The 20155-nt window shown below is 39.6% G+C and overlaps 1 protein-coding gene across 1 annotated transcript in view; it reads left to right on the top strand.

Moving 5' to 3' along the window:
* The window catches only part of LOC139737301 (A disintegrin and metalloproteinase with thrombospondin motifs 18-like), a 192222-nt gene that overhangs the window by 137975 nt on the left and 34092 nt on the right, over window positions 1-20155 (top strand). Inside the window, exons 6-9 of the mRNA XM_071647977.1 lie at window positions 10855-11014; window positions 12082-12187; window positions 17882-18019; window positions 19889-20042. Of these exons, the coding sequence (XP_071504078.1) occupies window positions 10855-11014; window positions 12082-12187; window positions 17882-18019; window positions 19889-20042 (558 nt within the window). The remainder of the gene's footprint in view (window positions 1-10854; window positions 11015-12081; window positions 12188-17881; window positions 18020-19888; window positions 20043-20155) is intronic.

The raw sequence follows: 20155 nt of genomic DNA, 5'->3' as shown, positions 1-20155 counted from the left end.
CCTGTTTGCTTTTATTTCGTACCTCCCAGATCAGTCTTGAGTCAAGACTACTTCCTTCCTCCAGGGGCCAGACTTGTAAACCAAGGATCTGTGGGATGGAGCTCGCTGACTCTATTGGCTTTTGAGTCTCAATGTGTGTAGGATAGACTTCATGCAAGCAGACTTTCTGTTTTTTTCTGGAGCCTTTTTCAGAAAGGTTCTCCTGCATGTTCTCCAACAGTGTCTTCCAAGTCTGAATGAGTTTGAGATGAGACAGTGGTCCGACCGACTGCACTTGATGGGTCGAGATTGGTTGCTCCCCCAAAGTGACAGCCTCAATTGTCAGGCCGATGTCAGTCGGTTCAAGCACATTAACACCTGCTCCTCCTCGGGATGCCTGCTGCATGGTTTCACTCTGGTCCACTCCAGACTGCGATGGTGAACCACTTTCTTCTCTCACCTCTGCGATCTGCCCAATTTGTTGTAAAAATTGCATTTCTTGACCTCGATTAGTGAACAAACGATGGCTTGTTTCCCTCCAATTTGCCACAATTTGGGCTAAAGATCCTCCTGGCCTGTGCTGCCAAGTTATATGTTGCAAAAAAGAAAAGAAAAGAAAGAAAGAAAAAAGATGGAGCTATGTTTATTTAATGAGAGTGTGTCTTGGGAGGTGTTTTTTTTTCTCTTTCTATTTCTAGTCTTAGACACACTTTGGATGACATTAAGTGGCTTGCTGAAAAGTACGTTAACATCTGAAACCAACCTTTTTGGGTGTCTGGATTCCTTTCAGTAGCTGAAGCGCAACCAATTGTCAACCGATACCAATACTGCCATTCCTTTGGGTCTCTCTTCAGCTCTTTTTTTTTTTGTTTTGTTTTTTGGTCTTAACCCTTTACTTATCAAAGCGTTTGGATGGCTTAGTTAAAGTTGCTAATAAAAGGTACGCATGATATATTTGAGGTATAAAAATTTCGCTACTTGGAGCCGACATCCTTTCTCGCGACATGAAATTTTCGCGAATTGCCACTGGCATCAAATGCATATTGTGTAGGCAAGAACTTTCGCGTGCAGTTTAATTTTGTGAATGTTGGTGCTCCTGAAATTTGCGAAATTAAAATGCAAGCAAACATTCCTCGTTTTAATACAGTATGCAAGTCGGGCACGTAAATTGTTAACATCTAGCAGCAGATATTTGTATCAGTGTCATACACCAGCTGTCCTGTAATTGTTTCATCGACTGAACTTAACCAGTTGAAGACTAGTCCTGAGTATTCTCAGGTTGGGATAAATGAGAAATTTGTGTTAAAAGAAAATCAGTCCATCTTCAACAGGTTCATATTAGACATAGAACTCTTCTCTGATGTACTTCCACTATAGTAAACAGAAAAAAAAGTCATGCGGATTTGTGCTCTCATTCTGTTTCATAAGGCTTTAGAACAGCTTTATTTGAAACCATTCTAAGCCTGCAGATGATGTTGAACCTGCAAAGTGAGACAAATAGAGGAGATAAGACATTGAATATGATCTTCTTCTGAGGTTATATAAAAAAAAACACACCAATAAAATAATATTGATTATACAACTTAAATCTAAAATGTCATCAATGCATCATATGTGACCCTGCACCACAAAACAAACAAAAAGTCGCCAGACATGGATTTTTAGTTAAGGGCAGATTCTGAAAGAGCAGACTCTAAGCTTTAAAATGATGTATAGCTTAATTGAAATGAACTCTCCCGACCTATCTAAATATTGGAAAGAATGCACGCACTCGCAAAAGTGTGAACCGAGAAAACAGGCTCTGAAGTATACAGGGTCTAACTGTCTATTGAAGCGTTTAATCTTTACCAAGCCGGGCTAGCTGTGTGATGAATGTGACAAAAAAACAGGATGTAAACTTCTGGAGCAACAACAATGAAGGGATTATCAGATTAAGTTGAATTTGAGGATGCTGTATTAATACATTCTGTCCATAAATAATGCCTACTTTCAAAGCAGTAGCATTATCCCTTCAAAAGTTATCAGACTTGAAAGTGAAGAGTGAGCAAGTGGTTATCAAGAAATGAAAAGGGGCCTCTAAGTTATACCTGATCTCACTACTCGATCAAAAAGGGTTGTAGAAAAACTGCTGAAAATGCACTTTGGCATTCATTTTATGATCTCAAACTTAAGAATAATGTAGAAGAAGGGTAGCTCTTTCAGAAAACATGAAAAACAGAATATTGACTTGGTTGCCCCGTTTCACCTTTTTTGAGTCCTCATGTAAAATCAAGGGGTGCGACTTTTTGTTCGTTTTGTGATGCCCGGTCACATATGAAACAACGGTCACCCTTGATGATATCTACTCAAATGAAAAGAAAGAAGAAGAAGAAGAAGAAAAAAATACATATATATCTTAGGGATGATACAATGATTCCAGGTACGTTTCCCTGTTCATCCTCTGCATCACGATAAAATCAAGTCTTGGCAAACCGGCAGGCAGGGAGTATAAAGGTATCCTCCAAAAGAGGAAAGCAAATCATACCCACGTGTTGACTGCGAAACTTGGCAGCAAGGGGTCGTAAGAAGGTCAGGAACAAGGTCGTTCATTGATTGGCGTGTCTTCTATCACCTTGGCATATGAATGGATGTGTTTATGTGTGTGTGTATGAGCATGCATGGCTGTACGTATGTGAAAACATTCACATGGATGCAAACATACCGTAATATTTTCTGCTCCATTTCCCATGTTTTGCCAATTAGTAAGGAAAAAAATGAGGAGGAGGATCCAGCACAAGTCATATCTCAGCTTTGTTAGGAGTCATATTTATGGTTAAATGATCATTGCATGCACTAATTGCCTTGTGATGCATTTTCGGTCAGTACAGTGAATTTCACATGGCTTGATGGCTGACAAACATCATCTCAATTTTTTTTTACCCCTATTTATGTGTGCAACGACTTACTTCCTGATAGCATTTAGAATAATTCACACACAAACACACACAAAATGATGGGTGGGTGGGTAAAAATCAGAAATATGTTGTACCTCTTATCAATTTATCTCTATTTTTATGTCCTTGTGTGCTTGTGTGTGATCATACAAGTAACTGTAACTGATATTCTGTGGCTCATCTTCCAGTCTTAGCTGTTTCCTGAGATTGCATTGATTTTCTTTTGATATGGCACCCATGCTGTACTGCTTGCAGAGATACAGTTCAGGAGTGGTTTTCAAGTTGTGGAAGTAGGTACATCCACAGATCAATCCAGTAGAGTACATTTCTGTGGGATTGATTTGATAAGAAGCCTGGTTCACACCTAGCAACCAGTGAGAGTGAGAATCTTCAAGAGTGGTGCATGTGCACCCACCATCATCCGTACCCCATTCCTCCCCTCCCCTCTCCCCTCTAGCAGACAGTGGAGATGCAGGTGCAATGATGTGAATACCAGCATCCCTTCAACCGATTCTTGACAGGTGTCTGGCCAGGCGGCCTTCTCAGAGAGCCTTTCTCTACCCCCCCCCCCCCACTCTCTTACCCTCCTCCCCTCCCCCTCTCTTTCTCACCTATTCCCACTTACCCCTCCCCTCCCATCCCTCCATCTATCAAGTGATATTACCTTCGCACAACTAACTTTCTCTACCAGCCTAACAGGGGGTTCTCTGAGCCTTTATTTCTGGGTTAATTAACCAAACTTCCATTAACCCGTTGAGGGCTGATTTTGCTACATTGCGCATTTCCCATAGACACTTGCTCAAGTATACTCGGGACTTGTCCTCAATGGGTTAAAAGAAAAAAAAGTGTGTGAATCTATTCAGGAGTCAACTATATTTCTATTAACAAAAAGTTATGATATAGGCAGATCAATATTCATTGGGTTTTGCTATACTCTATTTCTGTTTTGTATTATTTTTGTTTGTTTAGATGTTTTATTGGGTGCTGTTTGTTATTCCGAAGGTTCATTATTCCGAAGGTTCGTTAATCCAAAACACACAAATTCCCTATACCTAGAGGTTCGTTAATCCGAAATTCAAAAAGGGTTCGTTATCCGAACATTTGTGGCATTATTCCGAAGGTTCGTTATTCCGAAGGTTCGTTAATCCGAAAATAAAATAGGGTTCGCTATTCCGAAGGCTCGTTTATCCGAAAATGAAATAGGGTTCGTTATTCCGAAGGTTCATTATTCTGAATGTTCGTTAATTCAAAAATGAAATAGGGTTCGTTATTCCAAAGGTTTGTTGATCCGAAATGATATAGGGTCCGTAACGAACCTTCGGAATAATGAGCTTTATTTCATTTTTGGATTAACGAACCTTCGGAATAACGAACCTTATTTCATTTTCGGATTAATGAACCTTTGGAATAACAAACCACATCACATTTTCGGATTAACAAACTTTCGGAATAACAAATCTTCAGAATAATGAACCTTCGCAATAACGAGCTGTAACTGTTTTATCGTTGGTTTTGTATTGTATTTATGAAAAAAATGAGTTCCACCAATACCAATCAGACTTGATCAACTATAAAAGCAAGATGATGTGAAGAGGACAGCTGATATCAGAATATAAGAAGTTTCAAGAAGGTTATGATACCCCAACGATACATGTTGGAAGTATTTGCTGTTCTTTTTAATATGCAATAGTCGAATGTTGAAAGATAAAACTTTACCTTTGAAATAGTCGCTGAAGATTTCACATCTTTCATAGTTTGTCCATGAGCTAGATATTATTTCTTTAATACCCGTCAAGTATCAGTTTTTGCTTAGTTTCATTCGCCATATATTTTTGTTAGAGTTACTTCTCTGATATTCAAGTTTGGAAACTTCTTTTTAACAAGGGGCTTTTCCTGGAGGGGTTATTTCTCATATTCGCACCCTTTGTTGGAAAGTTTGATGGCACAGGAGATAGGAAAGTCAGTGGAAAGATGGCTTTTGTTAGTCAGTATCACCTCGCAGTTAACTTCTCCAGTAGCTTCTCTTTCACCATAATGTGCCTTTGATTCCTATAGTTTTGGGTATTTACTCAGCGAGTCTAAATGCCGGCATTTAGTCTGCTTCTCTGCATTCATAGAAACTTGTCTGGCAGGGTTGCGTTTGTTATGCGATCGGAGAGCCGACAAAAGCCTTCCAGTTGCCCCGTGGCAAAGTCTTTCAGAGATGTTGGCTGGAATCGGGGACTGCCACCATCTCATAAATCTCCCAGTAACATTATCAGTCATAATTTGAAAGACATTGTTGACCAACAAGGGAGCAGGCTGTACAAATATAAGAATGGTCAATGAACTTAAAGCAGATTTTCCATCCTGGAGAGAATTGATTTTTAAGGTCCCTTTGAAGTATTTAAGACTATGGAAGCTAGCATACCAATTTGTAATTGCTCAATGACAATTTATATTGAAATTGAACCATTGTAAATATTTTTGAGATACCCATCAGAGATATCTGTCCGTGCTCTTAAAAACATACCATAATTATGCAGAAAGTAGTTGTGAGACCATACAATTTTTACTGTTTGTATATCTTTCCATTCCCATTTTATCTTTGTAATGACCCTTGCCATCACCTGGTCTCATTGTGAATTGAAGAGGATGTTGCCTAAGGGAGCAGATTTTCTGCTGCACTCATACAAAAAATCAATAGATACACAATAGATAGATAAAATTAAGAAATACTAAAAACACACACACACACACACACAAATACAAACCTAGCATCCAAGCAGATAGTGAAAGCCCAAAGAAGAGAATGGATGAACATGAACCTGAGACAAAAATACAAAACAAAAACAAAACAAACAAACAGAACATACAGCAATAGAGAATATCTATTTTGGAGATATTTCAGTATTTCGGTATTAAAAAGTTTCATTTTAAGAAATCAGGAATCTTACTGAGGGTATGCATTATCATTCCCTTCATCCATCCCGAACGCCAACTTGTGAAGGGCTAGCCTCCCCCTGATGACAGGCGAATTTATCATCAAGTCTTTCAGAGAGGCGGACAAAAGCTCTTGTATGTTCTTGGCGCAGGCATACAAATTGAATCATCCAGGGTGATCCATGCCAATCCCTGCCCCAGGACCAGTGGTAGTGGGGGGGGGGGGGGGGGGGGGGTACTTTGCCTCGATAAATCAACATTACCCGATTTCTCACCCTGCCAACCGGTTTGCCGGCTTTGACCTTCACACACCCTGGTAAAAAAACTTAACTCTTGGTAAAAGCTTCCCACTCGTGACAACCGGACTCATGTTGTGCTATCCCTAAAGCCATCTCCAGAAAGATATAGGTGGTTTTAAAGGAGAGATGTCAGTATCTGCCCCATGTATCCTAAGAGAGACATGATTAAGAGAGACATGATTCGTAGCACAATGCTTTCATAGCATGCTGTAAAATGTTTTTAGTCTTGTCATATCCGTGGAAACGCTCCCTTTTTTTTTGGGGGGGGGGATAGTGATGTTGCCCTTTGTAGTCTGCTTGGTATTGATGTTGTGGTTTGTGGTTGATGGTTTGACCGAGCACATCAACAATAGCACACCTTGAGAAAATGTTCTCAGAATGTGAATATATGCATTTGTATACTGAAGCTGTAGACACAAATCTTTTTTTTTTCTCTTAGAGTAAGGAATTATGTATTTCCTTTGTTGTCTGTGAGGTGATGCTATTTTAGTTTGGTGGGGTGAACGATTGCATTTATACACACATCTAGAGAGTCTTCCCAGAATTCGAATGTGTATGTTTCATTGTTGTAAGCTGCACAGTCTTAGTTCTGTTCTTGTACATTGCTTTCACAGTTGATGAGACGCTTGAGAAGATTACGGAGTGATGTTTATAATGCAAAAGTTGATTTCGAAGTTGCCACTGTAAGATGCATTTCAGATCAATGAGGAGAAGTATCTTAGCTTATGACAATGAAAAATGAGAGCATTATGTAATCACGCATAGGAGTTATTGATGTTTGCGTTGCGATTAGAGGTGTTTTTTTTGTGCCGCCATTCACTCAAAGGAAAAAAGGAGAAAAAAAAGAATCACTTGGTTTCATATGAAATACACACTTGAATCTCCTGACTTGCTTGCCTAAAGAAACAACAGGATCATAACCATGCGCACCCGAATACATGTGCAAACCTAGTAAGGCGAGTTGCATTGTCAGATCAAAAAATTGATTTTTTTTTCTTTGCCAATCACACATACCATGCAGATCGAATTAACCAAGAGGTTCAAAAAGAATGCCATTTAGCCATATTCTGTTAGTAGGTCTGGTCTTAGCCTTGTGTAATGCACAATGCCTTAAATGTTGCTTTTTAAACCCTCGATAGAAACTAAAATCAGAACTCTAAGCCTTAAAATGGGTTTAAGCCTTAAAATGGTTTTCAAACCTTAGCCCTTCTTCCACACGTGTTTAAATGTTTGGTGTTTTTTTTTATAGAAGAAATGCAAAAAATTTGTCCAAGGTGCAGAGTACTACCACGCAGCAGAGTGACTCCAAGCTATAGATAGAGGGTAAACCACAAGAAATCTTGTACCGGTAGTTTTGATCATCAACTAATAAAGTTCAAGAGCATCAGCATGAAGCTGAACTACATGCTATCATCCAAATGTAAAGTTTTGAATTAATCTTTAAGTGATTATTGGAACTTTGCATTAACGTAACTATTGTCACTAGAAGGTCTGACAATAGTGACATCACCCCTTTACCTGCCAGGGTTTGCAGCAGTAGTAACCAGTCCAGAAGGAGATCCCCCAGTTGATGTAGGGATGACAGGTGCCAAATGCCTCCGCCCCCTTTCCTTAGTGACGAGTTGAAAAGGAAGAGTACCTGATAGTGATGGATGGCTTTGACTGGGGCCGGGGAGCCTTCTCCGTGGCTTGCGGCTGCCAGTCCCGATGCCAGGTTAATTCAATGCGCAATGTGATCAAGTGTTCGGGAGGAAGTGGCAGGTACACAGGAAAGTGAGGCAGTCAGTGTGTTTGTGCAGGGGTGGCATTTAACCCCCTGAGTGTCGGAGTTTGGCAACTGTCGATTGAGCTCCTAGGCTGTGGCTGGTTGAAGTTTGGCTTTATATTTCATGAAAGCTTATAGGCAAAGTAGAGAAAGAAAAGCAACAACATTGCATCTCAAGTTAACTATTCGCCCTCGATCCCCTCCTCGCCCTGTGAAGTGCGTCAGAGGAGAACAACAGGACGAGGAAGAAGTGATAGAACTCATGTCGGATTGTAGAGACTTGTTTAGACGTTTACTTTATCAGATTACATGATTCATCATCGATTCTGCTCATACAGTGAGTTAAGGAATGTTGGTAAAGTTGAAGGGTGTGTCCACAAACATGTCACACCCTGTATGGGCATGGAGAGGAGAGCCAAGGGGTGGCCCAGAGTGCCCAGGGTGCCCAGGGTAGCCCCCTTCTACCTCCTGAATTACCCCTTTATCTCCTTGGATGTAGCTCTCGTCTACCAGTGAACAGCAACTGATGCAATCAACTCCGGGGGCCCCATGCTACGAGAAGAGATCTGAAATTATTGCTACAATATGTAGGTACAATAATGGCTGTGTAACAGTGGTGACAGCTTTGGCAGGAGCCAGTCATGGCTCCCGTGGATCAAGACCCCATGGATCAAGACCCCATGGATCAAGACCCCATGGATCAAGACCCCATGGAAGACCAGCTAGTGAAGCTGAATATGGGCTATCCACCATCTTGTCAGATGGAAAATGACAACAAACCAACAAACAAGCTGCAAGCATTACAATCATTATAATGGCAACAGTATGTATACTGCAACTTGAAGCTGTTGCAAGTCTCATACACTGTTCTCACACTGGTTAGGAAATGTAATTGTAATGCTGAATAACTATGACAATTGCAATTAGGATTCGAATTATTGCCTGTGCACATGGTGAATGAAGGTGTCAGGAATTCCTAGTTTCAATTTCAGAGTGAGGAGGGGAGGTGTGGCTTCTTTCCGAGTTCCCGTTGATCACTCTTGAGCAGTAAGTAGCACATGCTTTGTATGTACTTTGCTGTTCGACTAATCACCAACTAGCCAAGCCAGTCAGGGTCACACATCCAGTTTCTTTAACCCTTGAGGATGGACTGATTTTGCTACTACACGCATTTCCTATAGACACTTGCCCGAGTATACTTGATACTTGTCCTGAATGGGTTAATAGCTTTGCGGGCATTAATAGGAGCAAGGTTTTTCTGTGGAAGTGGTTGAAAGGTCATCGTAAGCTTCGCACCCCAAGACACCATAAGAAGTCAAACTGTTCACACGACTGTGATGTTCAGTAATCTGGGGAATCTTGATTGGAAAACACCTCCAGATCATCACTTGCAACACGGATTAGAATTATGATTCAAATCGCCCTCTGCGATTCCAGTTTTTCATTCACACAGCAAAAGCATGTGATTTGAATCATGATTCTAGCGATGCGTCATTATACAACATGTTTCAAATTATGCACTCTCGATACATGTGAGAGCACTCTTAATGTAATGGGTCCCAGATTGGTTAATTGCCAAGATGAGGCCGTTACATGAGTGCCTCAAGGTTTTCCATGCGTCCAATTCATCATATTACTTCTCTCGATTGATTGCCCAGGGATCTTATATATCATTGTGATTGTTTCCGCGCATGATGCAATATCCTGGTGGCCTTTTCAATTCCTTCATCCTTCATGTTAAATGCATGAATTGGGGTTTAAAATTATGTCAGTGTTACTGTTGGCCATGACTTCATTGCAACTCAACAGATTTGGCAGCAGTGCATGGTCAATTTTTGGAAATGACACTGTATATTTATAAATGTATTTAATGCCATTTATACCTTTGCAATGATGTGTTTTGTTGCAATTTGCCAGTTGTATTACAGGTCTCTTTAGTTACATGTATATTGCACCTATATATACGTAAACTCTTGCATACATGTGTACTGGGTTCTACTGTAAAACCAGAAATTTTGGGACTATATACTGTATACGCTGTTATTTTCGTGTACAGATATTTTCGCGAATGACGAGGTCATAAACATTTTCGCAAGACGTCGTTTTTGCGAATAGACACGGACGCTTACATTAATGCTCTATTTACACATCGCACGGAGTCATTTTCACATGTTGTTAAATTTGCGATCCAACTGTGATTCACGATTTCTTAGCAAAAATTAAACCCTCGCGAAAATAACAGCATATACAGTATATAGGCCCATTCACACAGCCTCCAATAATTGCATTATGATTCAAATTAGAATGCAAAAACCTAATTCATTTTTTATGTGTGCGGATATTATAATCACTACAGTTAATAGTGAGATTCAAATCATGAACCATGCACTGCTAAAAGTGGGATGCTTCCAAAATAGTTGTAATTTTTCTTAATATAGTTGCGATTATTTGTGGTGCGAAGTGTATATGATTGGTGTGCGAAATCACACTGTAATGCAAGGCGAGCGTTAGACACTTTTGGACAATCAGATTAACCTGTTGAGGATGGACTGATTCTGCTACAACACACATTTTCCAAAGACACCTGCCCGAGTATACTCGGGACTCGTCCTCAACGGGTTAAAGGCAGGTTAAACTCCCAGTCTCATATAGTTTGACCTCAGACCAATGGAATTTGGATGACTTTTTTTCAAACGTTTGTGTGAAACAAGAGTACAATAAAGTCCAATTTGTAAGATTTGAATCATGCCTTTTCAGTTTGTGTGAATGGCAATCGGGTCTATCGACATCTGAACACTTGTTGGTTTGATCAAAACAAGATATGAGAAATGTTTTGGAAGCATGATTACAAACAGAAGTGTTTGGGGTTTTTTTTCCCAGTTTAAAATCAGACATGATTCCACTGACTGACTCCAAATCCTTTCTTTTTCCTTCTTCTACTACTCTCTGTCCACAGCCAGGGCTGACCATTACTCACCATGCTGACCGGTCACTCAACAGCTTCTGCCAGTGGCAGTCCACTTTGACCACTCCTAATGGTACTCATCATGACCATTCAATATTGCTGACTGGCAAAGACATATGCTCGTGGAAGAATGAACCCTGCGACACGTTAGGTAATGAATGTGGGGTGTGTGTTTTTGTATGATGTTAGTAATTAACTTTAAAAAAATATGTACATTATCACTAACAAGATATTGTATGGGCAACATGAATTAGATTGTTTTATTATGTATCAGTGAGTTAGCTGTAGAAGAATTTCTACACCCTCCCAAATGTATGCTAAGTTTGATCCACTTCGAGGTATTCCATGGGAGCCCATCACCACATGAATTTCTATGTCTGAGCAACTTGCAATGACCACCATTTTGTCGTACAGTCTTTTAACTTTATGTATTTAATATTTAATGTGATGATATTCTCCACAAGTGACTCAGGAATGAGAAATCGATTGTATGATCAGATGGTTACAGTTCATTATTCTGACTGTTCATGGACACATAAACGAAGCAAGGCGTGTAATTTCCAAGAACGGTATTTCCAAAAATGAAATATAGTTGGTTGATCTAAAGGTCCATGAATCCAAAATGAAATAAGGTTTGTTATTCTGAAGATCTTTGATCTGAAAATGAAAAAGAAAGGTTTGTTATTCCAAGGGTTTGTTTATATGAAAATGAAATAAGTTTCAACTGAGGTTTGGTAGTACATGCCTTCTTTTCATTTATGGGAATTAACAAACCTTATTTCATGTGTGGATTGCGAACCATAAGAATGATGAACCTTTTTTCGTTTTCAGGTTAACAAACCTTATTTCGTTTTTGGATTAACGAACATCAATTCCATTTTGATTTAATGATTCATATTTCATTTTCCAAATTAAGAACCTTCGGAGTAGCAAAACTTTCGGAATGACACCAAAAATGTTTGGCTTAGCAAACCCATTCTTGTTTTCAGACTAATGAATATCCAGGAATACGGATTTGTGCGTTTCGGAATAATGATCCTTTGGAATAATGAACATCCCCTGATCAAATGGGGTGTGAGATGCTAAATAGAATAGATCACATGCTAATCGATTGATGTATGATATCACGGTACGGTGCCATCATTTTACAATCATGAGCACCTTTTACTTAAAAAAAAGAGCAACTGTCCAGATGTCTATTCTTAATTTTCTCAACAGGCTTTGCTCCAATTGGTGGGATGTGCAGCAAGTACAGGAGTTGTACGATCAACGAAGACACAGGTTTAGGGTTGGCTTTCACCGTGGCCCATGAATCCGGACACAGGTGAGTGGGGTAAAACCCTGGTGTTTGTTGCTGAGTCCAGCTCAGATGACGAAACAGTCATTTCATCCAACATATCACAATTTCGATTATTGAAATACTCAGAGGCGGATCTTTTTGTGTATGCATGGGTATATATGATTTTGTATCTAGATATGATTATTTTTCAGCTCAATTGCAGCACTGAGTGATGAATCTGATGTAATTCTGTTGGTCAGATTTACTACCCTGTAGCAAAGTTCATTTTAGCATGGAGTATTGGTTTACATTATTATTTGGATGCATTCTTCTCTTTCACATAGCTGAAATTCACTCAGTGTAATATTAAATAAAGTATGTATGGTATTCAAAGCAGAGACACCATTAATTTGTAATGCCTATTCCTTGCTGGTACAAATGATAAAAAAAACAAGGAAGTGGTCATTCAGTTTCCAAATATGCATTCAATTGTTTCTACTGAACCACCCAAGATCAATTGTTTGTTTGTTTATTTTTTTCTTTTGTTGTTTCATTCATGGTTACATATCTTTGAGTTTAGGTGTCACATAATTTTGTATACCATAGAACTGCTTGCTGCATGAGTGCTATGATTAATGACTGGTCTATGCACATATAACAATGGTGCGTTTTGAACATCAGTGAAGCTTGACTTATCAAGTGATTGAGCAATTAAATCAAAACACCTATGTGCATTTTTTGATCAATGACAATTGCAACATGACCCCCAACTAAACCCGCGTTGTCTCCAACGGCAAGTAGGTAGATAAAACTGTAGAGGTTGAATGGAGATCAAAGTGATTGGCCTGATTTCATAGTAGTATTCAGTTTCACATATTTTGATCTAGTATGTATTCTTTCTGCTTTTGTCTGATGAGCACACAATCTTTGATAGTGATAATGATGATGATAATGATGATGATGATGATGATGAAGACGACGTCCATGACGACGACAACAACAACATACAATAACAACAACAATCATAATATTAGTAATAATGATGATGATGATAATAATAATATAATAGTAATATGATGATGATAATAATAATGATAATGATAATAATAATAATAATAATAATGATAATAATAATAACAATGATAATATAATAATAATAATATGATGATGATGATGATGAGCTATTGTAATATGCCAGTATCCATCCTAAATAGATGCTCACAGCACATAGGCAGACATAAAGAAAATATGAGGAGAGATGAGAAAAGGGATGAGGAAAACATTTACAAAATTGCTTGTCTCAATAACCAGGTTTTGAGCAAAATCTCAGAATTACTCAGAGAGGACAGATTACAAATGTCTTGTGGGAGTGTTTCCGTAGGAATTGGACCAGCATACAGGTATAGAAATGATCGATCACCCCAAGAACAATGACTTTGTGTTACAGCGAGTAGATATGAGTTTTTGCCTAGTCCACAATCATTTGAGAGAAGAGAGGCTCAAAGATAGTGATTCAAGGGGCTAAATGGAACGTTTCCCATGGCAAAGTCGCTCCACATTGTGGGGTAATCACATCCGAATTCGACGACGGGGAAGCTGTAAATGAGAAAGACAGTGACATGGGACTTTAAATACCCAGACGAGGAAAGTCATTTATATGTCACTAAACGTCTGTCAGCTACAATCCAGCATGATGGCTGCGTGGATATTATGCTTTCAGTAAAGTTCCTGTGTTGTGAATGACTGAGTGTGAAACTAATCCCCCCCCCCCCATAACGGGAATGTAGGGTAGGATATTCCTATTTGATTTTGTATGCTGCACAACATCAAGACGGTATGGAAGGTATTTGTGCTGCCCTGTTTTTGTTGTTGGACATGTGTAGCATTGTCCTGTTACTCCAGAATCAAATGACCGCCCCCCCACCAAAAAAAAAAAAAAATTAATAAAAAAATAGGACATTCATCCCCAAAGCATTTTTTTCTTGTTTTTTTTTTTAATGAAAAAGAAAGATTCCAAGACTTTACAAATACATTTAAAGTGTCTTTTTTTTCAATTATTTTGCTCAATAGAATATGCATTGCCTTACAAAAATTAAAAGTGCATAGAGTTTTTTTTTTAGAAGGGATTGGATGTACATGTAAACTTTACAGTAATGGTGTGCAATGAATATCACAAAGTTTAACCCTTAAATATGAATGTTGTGCCATATGAACTGAAGTTGTTATAGTTTGTTTATAGAGTTAATTTTTTTTAGACTGTATTGTTGAAACAAGACTACAGACCATTTTTCAATGCAGTCATTCATGTGCAACATGATTGCTTGCTCTGTTATCCAGTAGTACAGACAGTTTGACTTTCGCTGTAGGCTAACCATGTTTTCAATCCAAATTGGCAATTTCATTGTCTTAACTCAGAACTTGTGCAGTTTGGATAATAGGTGAATTTACACTTTTGTGTATGGTGTGAACCTGAAACTTTCTCAGAGTATAATTAGTCTACTCCACCCTGAAAGATTCCTTTCACTTCCTGGGGGTTGAGAGGTATATTATGGTATTGAGGGTAGTAAATTGGATAAAGTGGTATGTAGGAAAAGGTCAAGGTATTGTCAACTTGCCTCTCAGTCTCGGTCTGATTCTGGAGTGGTTTAATCTTTGATATCCGCATGTACTCTTTCGTGATAAGCAGTGGAAACTTTTGGCTTATGTTTTTATAGTTTACATCGTAAGGTTTAAATATCTGGATTTTGCTTGCTTTGTTCGTTGCAGTATTTGTGATGTGCCTATTGAATGCATGTCGAGTACTCAATATTTCTCAACGATTTTACTTGTGTACCTATTGACCGATTCTGTGACGCGCTATGTGTATTTTTGGCATGGGCAGTGCCATTACTCAGTGTCTCAGCCGACCCCCCCTTCCCACGCTCCCCACCCCTCTCCCTACATTAGCATGCGCGCAGAATGAAAAACTGCTTTAGCCAATGGGCGTCTCGTACTGAGTGCGCGAATGCTTGCTTCGTGCGCGAACCATTGTTACAAGTGCGTGATAAACATGTTGCCCGGGGTGGGGGAGAGCAGGGGGGGTCGGCTGAGACACCCGCTATGGCTGCGCCCAGTGCCATGAAATGTCTGCTGCCCTCAACGAACCCGAATCGGTCAATTAAACTCTTGGCAGATGATCAGATTCTTCATGCAGCGATGTGCTACTACTACGACTGCATGTATCTGAGGATGTGTAGAGTAATTTTATACATCTGTCTGTGAGATCATTGTCATTGTGCATTGCAGATGAAATCAATATAACACTTCTCTTCCCCCCCCCCCTTTGCATTGGTGACACATCTGATAGAGTAGAACCTCATTCCCTGATTTAAAGCGTCATATACATTTCAAAAGTGCAGGCCAGAAGTGGAGGCTGACACCTCCTTCCTGTACCCAGAATTCCGCTGAGCGTTAGACGGAGCAATAACAGTGTCTCCACCTGTTTTGTTGTGGCCATTGAACCTTGGCCGTGGAGGTGGAGAGCGAGGGAGTGTGCTCATCAACAGTATCTCACTGAAGGATGTTCACTCATTGCTCCCCATTTATATATTGATGCCATTAAGGGGGGGGGGGGGGGGGGGCGGGGGGTGAGGAGAGTCCTCATTCCACATGCTGCTCATCCTTTTGTGAACCCAGCTCATGAAATGTGATCTCTTTTCTTCCTTTCAATCATTACGCTTTGCTTCCTGCTTGGTTTGAGATTTATATGCATGACACCTGAATTTATTGTTTGCATTTCATTTTTTTTTTTTTTTGACTGAGAGTTTGCATAACTCACTGATTTCTGTTTCTGAGTAAACATCACATTTATTCTTGAGATTCTCTTTGGGAGAAAGTTGTACAGGGACTTGATTCTTTGTAAAGTAAGATTAAATTTTTTGTCTTTAGATACAAGGGATGATCGAGTATCAAGTGTATACAACCATTTGCAAATTAAGACAAACAATTACCCGCACACACATGTAATCTATATGTATGTGTACTTATCAGTCTATGCAATCTGACTTGTGCATACTTATAAGGGCCCTATTATGTATATGTATATATATATGTATATGTATATGTATATGTATATGTATATGTATATGTATATATATGTATGTATATGTATACGTATATGTATAAGTATATGTGTGTGTGCATATGCATGTATTGATATATAGATATGTACATATTATCGTAGCAAGTATGTCTTGCATGCAGAAGGAACATTAGGTTTAGCTGCAGTCATGGCAGCATACGTTAGACCGTGTTTACTGGTCTGATCTTTCAAGAGTCTCCTGCACAGTGAAGCAGCGGTGCTGTAAATCAATCAGTTCATGTTATGGAGACTAAAACAGTTGCCCTTTTCAATCCTGGAAGCATGAATCAAAAGTGGGGCTCCGTGACATCACACTTGGCGCTCATACACCTCCTCTCAAAACGCCTCCTCCAGTGAAAGGGGACGGTCTTAAAGCGGATTAGATGTCGGCTCTTGGAAGACGTGACGTTCGGTAGCGCATGTTTTGTGAGGGAGGGCAGAGAGAGAGAGCGATGCTCGCTTCCCTGTGTAGTGTAGGATGGTTTGCCGGATCGATGTCACCCATGTAAAGGATGATTTTTTTTTCATATTTTTGAAAAACAAGAACCCCAAGTCTTGGTGAAATCCATCCTCCCAGCGCTGAGAGATTCATGGCAAGGCGATGCATGCCCCGATGTGTAGCGAGGTGTCTTGGGCACCGTAAGGTGACGGTCGGTTTGTGTGGTCCCACGTCTATCCAGTCATAGTAGTGCTGAAACAAAAGTGAATATCAAAGGAGCCGAGTACTTCTATTGATATGTCTGTGGCTTCCAGTGGAAAACTTAATAGATGTTAATGACAACATTCATTTGTTTGACGTGGTAAATGGAAATGGTTCAAGATAAAATCCTCCATTTCATAATGTGGTAAGTGATCGAAGTGAGTGTTGATAAGTTTGTGTTGTAGAACAAGAAGGAAAACAATTTTCATTTTGACCTTTATTTTCACTGAATTATCAATTCAAAACCTTTTTTTAAACAAAAAAAAATGACAGGAAATGTGTCAAGTACATGATATTGGACTGGATTGCTTAAATTGATGGTCTATTGTAGTGTAATTGAATATAGATGCAAACAGGAAATGGTTTAACAATTGTCTGCCTCTCCACTTCTCCACTTTTGTCACCACTTTTCCACTCCCCTTTTCTCTCTCATTTGATATATCCTTCTATCCATTATACTGTGTATCAATCTATCTTCCTTCTCTCTCTGTTTTGAGTATATCTCTTTTTCTTTTGTTCCATTTTCTATTCATCTTTTTCTGCATCTCGTCTCTCTCCCTCTCGGTTGTTTTCTTCTCTCTCTCTCTCTCTCCTTTCTCTCCCACCACTTCCCCTCTCTCTTCCCTTATCTCTCCTCTATATATATATATTTCTCTCTCTCTTCACCTATCTCTCCTCTATATACATTTCTCTCTCTGTTCCCCTATCTTTCCCCTATACATATATTTCTCTCTCTATTCTTTATCTCTCCCCTATATATTTCTCTCCCTTCCTCTATCTCTCCCTTTATGAATTTCTCTCTCCCTTCCTCTATCCCTCCCCTATATATTTCTCTCTCTCTTCCTCTATCTCTCCCCTATATATATTTCTCTCTGTATTCCTCTATCTCTCCCCTATATATATATATATCTCTCTCTAGCTTTGGGATGGTCCATGATGGGGATGGTAACGGCTGTCGTAAGTCGGGCGGAGACATCATGTCGCCAACGCTCTCTGGTCACAGCGGTCGGTTCACCTGGTCATCCTGCAGTAGAAACAGTCTGGATGAGTTTCTCAGGTAAATCTATCCACCATTTTCATTTTCATCTCTTTCTAATCTCTTCTCGTATCTCAAAATCTTGAATTTTCAGGTGAGCCAAAAAAGAAAAAGAAAAAAAAAAAGATTTTCACAGCATTTTTGCAAACCAGCATCAGTGTTGGCATCAAATGATGTAGAAATATCATTGTGCATTACACTAATAATTGTTCATTGTTACAATCTCAAATTATTCTTTTTGATAATCAAGATGGAGTTGGAAGGTTTCTTGATAAGTGCCATTTGGGATGTCTTGTTACCCCAGGGGCAATATATTACATACATATCTCTCGGAGTCATGACAATAGAAATGAAATGGCGATTTGGCTCTGTCGGTAGCAGTCTGCTTCCAGATCCAAAGGCCCTGGGTTTGATTTCCGAGTCTAACTGAGCAATGTGGGTTGTAATCATAATGTCCCCTCTAGTAAGAAGCAAAACACTCTGTCCCTCGTATAGGACAAAAATGGATGTCCCGTGTATGAGAGAGTCCACAAGTCATGCACATAAAAGATTCTGCTTCATTTATTCATCGCAAGGAGCAGGGTGCATAACCTGATGTAGTGGTCCCACCTCACATGCAACTGAACCCCATGGAAGTCCATGAGCTTGTGCAGCTGAATATGGGCTATCCAGCCATCTTCTCAGATGGAAAATGAAACAAGCAAATAAACAAACAAAGCAAAGGCTTAAGTAAAAGCGAAGAAATTGTACTCTGACTAGGGATGAACTGTAAGTACACAAGAGGTTGTAGACATAAAATTTGTAAGATTGCCTCATATCCTGACCTGTGCTGGCCTGGTATATTTGTAGTTTCAAGAGAATGATAACTATAATTCCACATTGTGGTTAGTCATGAAGTACTCCATTTCTTTTACCCCTTAAACCCTCCCCTCCCTCACCCCCCAATGTTCAAATATGGATTGGATTTGGCACGACTTGTCAGAAGTAATGAGAAGAGGGGCTGGGTTTGGAGGAGAAGAAGTGCAGACTTGCCCCCCAGCCAGTCTCCAGGGTGGAGAGGAGTGTTATCAGGGAAGGGACAAGTGTCGGTCACAACAGACCAAATGTATACGGTTCACATTCACAACAACAACAACAACCACAACCGCAACAACAACAAAACCCACCAAAACAGGATAGTCCCTTACACACAAAGTTTTGTCATCACCACCTCTCATCTCCAGGCATGCTGGAATAGGGTTTTCTTGTTTGTTCCCTTCCCTCCCTCTCCTTGTCTCTTGTAACCATTGTCACACTTTTCTTTGTTCAATGCTACATATGCTCTCACTTTTGATACTTCACTCTCTGTATCTAATACATGCATTACTTTTTCTTGTTTTGTTTAGATGTACCATGTTTCTTTTGTTTGAACCTGTGGTTAACGTCAAAGTGAACTAGAGAATTATTCATAAAGTGATGATAGATTCGGAAGGAAAAATTCATATGTTTGGCAGCTGATGCCTCTCAACATCAAGTGGCAACTGAGTTTCAGATTGATAGCACTAGTAACTTACATAATAGCTGATCGACTATTCAACAAAGGCTACAAATGCTTGCAAGTTTTGTTGTTTGAATGATACATGCATTTCTCCATAATTTGTTCTTGTTGGTGAAAAATGAGAGGGTGTAGAATAATTCAAAATATTGGTTTTCAGCTAGTCCCTCTACAGAAGTGTAGAGTTCAAATGTGTGATGTGCAATGTGCATTGTTTTGGCTAGACTCAGTGATAACTGAGAATATGCCAAACACAAAATATTGCTACCACACATCATCATTATTTGTAAGATTACCCAGCCATGACTACAGATTTCTGGGCAATTCTTGTTCTTCAAACCACTCACCCGATCTAGGACTGATAGAGCTGCTTGTACCTGGGATGAGCCCATTGGGATCGCTGAGTACCAGTTCCCTACCAAGCTACCCGGAGAGCTGTACAGTGCAGATCAGCAGTGCCAGTGGCAGTTTGGATCCAGGGCCAGACTTTGCTCCTTCAATCTGGGAAAGGTAGGATAAATAGCTCCAAATTTAGACCATTCTTCAGATCTCAAAGAAAGTTAACAGTTTAGACCCAGGTCTAGACTGTGCTCTTTCATGTAGGGGATGGATTTGAAGCAAGA

Source organism: Diadema antillarum, unplaced genomic scaffold (genome assembly GCF_040938485.1).
Source record: "Diadema antillarum isolate AM-2024a unplaced genomic scaffold, OU_Dant_1.0 scf00000028, whole genome shotgun sequence".
In the NCBI taxonomy this organism is placed as follows: Eukaryota; Metazoa; Echinodermata; class Echinoidea; order Diadematoida; family Diadematidae; genus Diadema; species Diadema antillarum.
The sequence above is the reverse complement of the archived record's forward strand: the minus strand, read 5'-3'. Positions and strand labels throughout refer to the sequence as shown.